The sequence below is a fragment of the Apteryx rowi genome, unplaced genomic scaffold, assembly GCF_003343035.1.
Source record: "Apteryx rowi isolate R43461 unplaced genomic scaffold, aptRow1 scaffold_5, whole genome shotgun sequence".
In the NCBI taxonomy this organism is placed as follows: Eukaryota; Metazoa; Chordata; class Aves; order Apterygiformes; family Apterygidae; genus Apteryx; species Apteryx rowi.
Window position 1 is genome coordinate 8,435,852 of NW_020450760.1, and position 6,069 is coordinate 8,441,920.

The window sequence follows — 6,069 nt, forward strand, 5'->3', positions numbered from 1 at the left end:
GGGGGGGGAGGCAGTAAGTTTTACTTAAATGCAGTTGTGAAAAGCTTAGAAGTGTCATTCTATTTTTGCAACTATGTCAGTGTTCCTGTTAGTTCCATGAGTAATATCCAAACCTAGAGCACAGCCATGACCATTTCAGAAATTGTTGTCTTCTGTCAAGATAAAGGATTAGTTTAGAGTTTAGTTTAGGACAGTAATTTAGACCAGGAGTTCAGATGGTGTCATACATACTATCACTAGTCAATAAGTGACCTCAATGACATTAAGCACAAAAATCTAATCTGCAGAAGTTTACCCAGAAGGGAGATGAAGTACTACCCAGTCAAATACTTTCTCTAGCACATATTGCAGCAAAGGGTCAGAAGCTGGCACTCTTTCCATGTAAAGGGGGAAAAAGTGAGACCTCCTTGTACACATGCGCATACATCAGCTTAGTAGCTGTATCAGTCATTGCACAAAATAGTTCTCGTCACAACTGTAGTATCCAAGCAATCCAAGGTGGAAAAACCCTGTTCTGACAAGTTATCTTTAGAACAGCCTCTTCATGTACGCTCAGGTGTCCTTAATGACAAGGGAAGGAGTCAAACTCTTAATGTTTCTGCAGTAACCTTGAAGTCCACAACTTGAAGACACAATATGCGATGTTTCATTTCCTGTAAATACTGATGACATGACTCCAGCTTCAAAAGTCTTCATAAAGTACAAAGTGTTCTGCATCCATGCAAACATTTCCCTGTCCCCCTGAAGTCAGAAGGTTAGAAAGGAACTAGCAAAGGTACCACCAAAACAAAACAAACCCCACACATTAAGTTCTACTGATCTCCATTCCTAAGGAAAGGCCAGAAAGCTTTCTTCATGGAAATGCCTTAAACTTAGTCCTGCCATGTTAGTGGGTATAACCAGCCTGCTCTGCAACAGTCATCTATTCCCCTGCTTCTAGTTGAGAAGATTTCTTTCCTTCTAGACAAGCAGAGAAAAACATTGAGGAAAAGATGCTCTACTGCTTTTGAAGAATGTTTGCACTTTTAGGAATACCTTGTCAAAGACTCGGAATGCCTCACGGATTTCTTCCTCGCTGTCTGTGTCCTTCATTTTTCTGGCCATCATGGTTAAGAATTCAGGAAAGTCGATAGTGCCATTGCCTTAATGAAAAGAAATTTAATTTTTTAAATTAAGAACTAAATTAATTTAAGAAAAAAAGCTGCTTTTAATTTAACCAGGGACAAGAATCAGATTGACAGATACTCTGTAAGCTATTCTTATATAAGAACCTAATCTTTCCCCTAAATTGCTACCACTGCCTTTTTGCTTTTACACTGTGCAATAGCCACTGTCACTGCAGTGTTTCAGTGCCATGAAACTGACTGTTTCTTTCTCTCCAGGTCAAACCACACCATTCACCATCTAAGCTGCATGCAAAGTGACAGTCTGATGCTCCAAGGTTAATAGGTACAAACACTCATCCTTGCTTCAGATCACTCCAAAAAACTAGTTGTCAACTAAAAATCTAAACTGCTGTGGGAGATTTCAGAGATCTGAAATATCTGGGAAGATGCTCTTGAGTAGGCACTGACAAATCCATGTTATCTAAAATTTGAAAAAAAATAAAGCTGCACTAAGGTGCTCATAAATACTTCTTTCTTGTTAAAAAACCCTATCAATGCATGCTGCACACCACAGAAAATGCACAACTTTAAAAGGTAACAAGCATCTGCAAATTCAACTGACATGAGAAAAGCTGCTATTATTTGGTATTTCTGAAAAACTTAGCATTGTGTTCTGGATACTTATTTCATGGCAAGACTGAAAATCCCTGGCAATGTCCAGGCCTCATCCCTAAGACTTGCAAATTCTCCACTCAAAGTAAGGATTCAACCTTGAGGTTGTTGAAAGCCATGAGAAAAATGGTATGGTAAAGAAACAGAAGTTCTTGGAAACAGTAGAAACTAGATTAGTATAGTCAGGATGCAGCTGTGTATGCCAAACCAATTCATTAAGATATCTGTACAACTAAGATCTACCTTTTTTTTTTTTTTGTGGGGGGGGGGGGAATGAAAACAAACAAACTTTGCTGCTTAGGGATTCCTGGTTGAGATTAATGAGACATACACAGCTATTTATACTCATGGCCGGCTTTATTTACCAGCTAAAATCAAAATACAGGTCTTGTACTCAGCTTTAAAAAGAAATCTCAATGAATATGTAGAATAGCAGCAAAGCATTCTACCATAAAAACAAGCTGAAACAGATGGGCAGGGCATACTTATCTGAAGTCTTTAGTCTCCTTTCATTTTTAATCTACTAGTACAGCACTGTGGAATGTAGCCTAGAAGAGTCACTATACACAACCTCTATATAGAACTGCAAACCATGAGTATCAAAAGGCTTCTCAACATCAGCATCCAAGAGTCAGCAATTAGGGGCAACTTACACTTTAAGGAAAGAAGTTTTTGATTAGTGTAGTCTGTGATAATCAAATAATCCATACCCTTGCCAATATACTTTATTCACTCTTCTTTTTCAGAGAAACTATGAAAACTTCAGTATCACAACAGCCAACATACAAGATCAAAACTGATACTACTGAGAAGGGGAGGCATTTCTCATTTTTGTAACTGCTAGCCTGACTAGAGTCTTCAAAACAAAGCTTGTAGTTACCCTTTCTGGCATCCATTTGAAGTGATTCTGATCAACTTTGATGAGAGACTGTTTCGCTGCTTTTGCAAGCAAATAGCCTCAAAAAACACCCCTCCACATCCATTAATAAACCAATACACAACATTAGACTATGCAGAGTCTCTCCCTGTTGCATTTTCATCTTTTAACAGTTTAGTATTACTCCATCCTCACCATATTTTTGGCCTTAAACATAAAACTAGAGATATTAGTCAACCTATGTTGGTCTTAATACCAGAACTAAGGGAACATACACAGGAAAGCTGTGTAGAAATATGAGTTAACTGCAAGTCAGGTAGCAAAGGGAAGCTTGTGACTCAAGAATGTTAAAATCAGAAAAAAAGACCTTTGCAAGTATTAGTCTCTGCCAATCTTCCATTTTAGATTCTAAAACTGCTAGCATCTTTCTTTGTTCTGTACAGAGAGCAGCAGAAAACTGACACCCCTCTGGTTTAGATTCTATCAAGCATTTTAAAACATTGCTTCAAGTAGAGAGAGTAATGTTACAATCTTCTTCATGCAGTCTGGGCCCAGGTGTGGAGAACATACACTCTAGATGATCACAACACTAAGGACCATCTTTCCAACACTTACCATCAGCATCTACCTCGTTGATCATATCCTGCAATTCTGCTTCTGTTGGATTTTGACCCAATGACCTCATGACAGTTCCAAGTTCTTTTGTTGTGATAGTACCATCACCATCTTTGTCAAATAGGGAAAAGGCTTCCTTGAACTCTAGAGGCAGAAACAGTCCCATGGTTTAGTAATATTGCCACCATAAGAAAGCAGCATATAAAGAAATGTATTCCAGTGACTATGCCTTGTAAAATTTTAAGAAGCATCTTTTAATCTAACTTGTCCATGTATCAGTAGAATTAACATTTTCAGAAGTTAATCACAAATGTGTTACAACACCAACCTATAACTATGTACACTAAGTTTCAATATACTGTATTACCGCATGTGCATTATACCTGTACAAAGCATTTCAACATCTTGTTGCTTGACTCACAGTTGCACCATAAGTAGCAGTTATTTGAGGTAAGTGAAAGGAACCCAATGTTTCAAATGGCTTGTGGACAGCTCACCACTAACAGTTACAGGAACAATAAGCGTTGTCATTTATCACTTATTTTTAAGTCACTAGACCATAAGAATTGGCATCAGCCACAAGTGGGTGACTGGTCTCCAGAAGCTCAGATAATGCCCCTTCTCTCAACCAGTTTGAGTTACTGGCACACTGTTAAGTTCGAAGTTATTTAAAAGGCATTGATTTATTAATCCTAAAATTGACCTGTATTAATGGGTATTTGTTGCCATTTCACTTCAAGTTTATCTTCACTTGCTTTAAAAAAAAAAGTCCCTAGTTCTGCTTTGACTACAATAAGCTCACTCAAGCTTCTATTTTTGTTTGTAAAAAAATCTAGAAGGACTTGGCACAGATCTGAAAGTCTAGAATAATTATCTGGAACCCAAGAATGAAGCGGTCTAAACTAAGAGAAGGAGACAAGAATCTTCTAGAACTTTTAAGTGCAAGAATGTATCTGAAGCTGTTGGTAAATTCATTTTGCTATTACATTTGAGATAAGTATTTACTTTTAGTCACAAGAAGTTAGCCAAAAGAAAATATTTCTCATCATTAAGATACTTACCAGCAATCTGTTCTTCAGTCAGCTGATCAGCCTACATGAAGAATAGAACATTTTAGAACATTGTTTACCTCTGGCTATGCCGAGCCATGAGACACCTGACTTCCTTTAAATTTCAGCAGTAATGTATTATTACAAAGCAACTTTTAACCCCTGAAATTCTACCTCTGAAAGGAGATTCCACTAACCAACATAATGCAACGTTTCTGAAAGCATATAAACTAACTTGTTTCAAAACTACACATTAAGAATCAGATAGCACTATCATCCTTCAGCTCAGAGAGTCCAACTTGGTCAAGCAAAGAACACGTGGCAGGCTCCTTGTAATTGGTCAGAGAGGCATGAAATCCTTCATGACGTGTTTAGGAGTTTCACATCACATCAGGTGTCATTTCCAGAAGTATGTTGACCCTAATACAGCTAAGGGGTATTTACACATTATTGGGCTAGGGACAAGTGTGCCACCTAGTGATTTAACACTACAGAATTGTCATGTTCCTCCTCCCCCCCACAAACATCCTTCATCAAATGTTACCCTACTGCACAGGAAATAGGAAGGACTGATGTATTGTACCAGTAGGAGGAATTATAGCTTAGTATTATGGAGACTTCTGCCATCTCCGAGAGAAGAGTGCCATTATCTAGTGTCACATTTATTTTACCATTTAAAAAACATAGTTTGATTACACTGCCTTCCACTGATATGTAGGTTGTTTTATAACTCATTTTAAGTGGCAAAATTTAAAATGCTTGCCCATGACCTTCTATATCAAGAGGCCACTGCTGCATCCAAAGATTTACAGATCAGTGGGCAATTAAGTGGGTTTCTCCAGACGCTAACCATATTCCTCCAGAAGTCTCTCTCTCTTCTGTAAGGGTTGAGGAACCACAAAAAGCTTCATTATTTGGACTTGAAGAGCTAAACTTTTTTTTTTTAATATAAGAAAATGTGCATTTCCTAATCACTTTGGAAAAAACTGCATTCCACATACCTAGTCACAGATGCCAGAGAACACAACATAGTAACTCCTTTTAAATTCACTTTATAGGACAAATACCAAAATAATTTTGTAGGTCAGAGAATGCAGGCATCTTGTAACCCTTCTCTTGTCCTAAAACCAAGTATAAAGCCCACTTAACTACACTAAATAGCAACAAATAAAATGGGAGAATTAACAGGCTACATCATCTGTTACGGTCTTGTGCAGGGGAATAGGGCAGGATTGAAAGGCTGCTGTAGGTGTTAAATGACACACAGTGCTTCCATCTGTAGATTTTTTTTTAATGTCTTTTTAATCTCTACATGTAATGATTAAACAATTCCCCACATGCACACCAATTACTGGTGAGAGAGAAAAGAAAGGGTTCAAATTTCTTCACTCTTATTTAATAACTGCAGAAAACTTGGGTCCAAAACCCAATTTGGGTTTAGACATTTTCATTTCCCAGCAAATAAGGAATTTTTCTTAAAGATTACCCAAGTAATTTACATAACGTCTAATGCCCTGCAGAATAGGAAAGAGCCACACCTCAGTAAAAATCTCTGACGGCACCAGCTTATTGCCCCATTATTGGGGGTTCGCTAGATGTTTCTAAGATCAGAGTATTTTGAAATTAAAAGGAACTTGCATGCACCGCAACAAAAGTACACAAGCTGACCCGAAGTCGCCATATGATATTCCATGGGGTTCACCCTCCTAAGCAACAGGCGCAAACACTGCCCGCTCGCCCTAGCTACCAG

At 38.0% G+C, this 6,069-nt stretch overlaps 1 protein-coding gene across 1 annotated transcript in view; it reads right to left on the reverse strand.

Moving 5' to 3' along the window:
* The window catches only part of CALM1 (calmodulin 1), an 8,571-nt gene extending 4,203 nt beyond the window's left edge, over positions 1 to 4,368 (reverse strand). The window contains 3 exon segments of the mRNA XM_026079365.1: positions 1,036 to 1,142; positions 3,271 to 3,414; positions 4,332 to 4,368. Of these exon segments, the coding sequence (XP_025935150.1) occupies positions 1,036 to 1,142; positions 3,271 to 3,414; positions 4,332 to 4,368 (288 nt within the window).
* Positions 4,369 to 6,069: the final 1,701 nt, after the last annotated feature.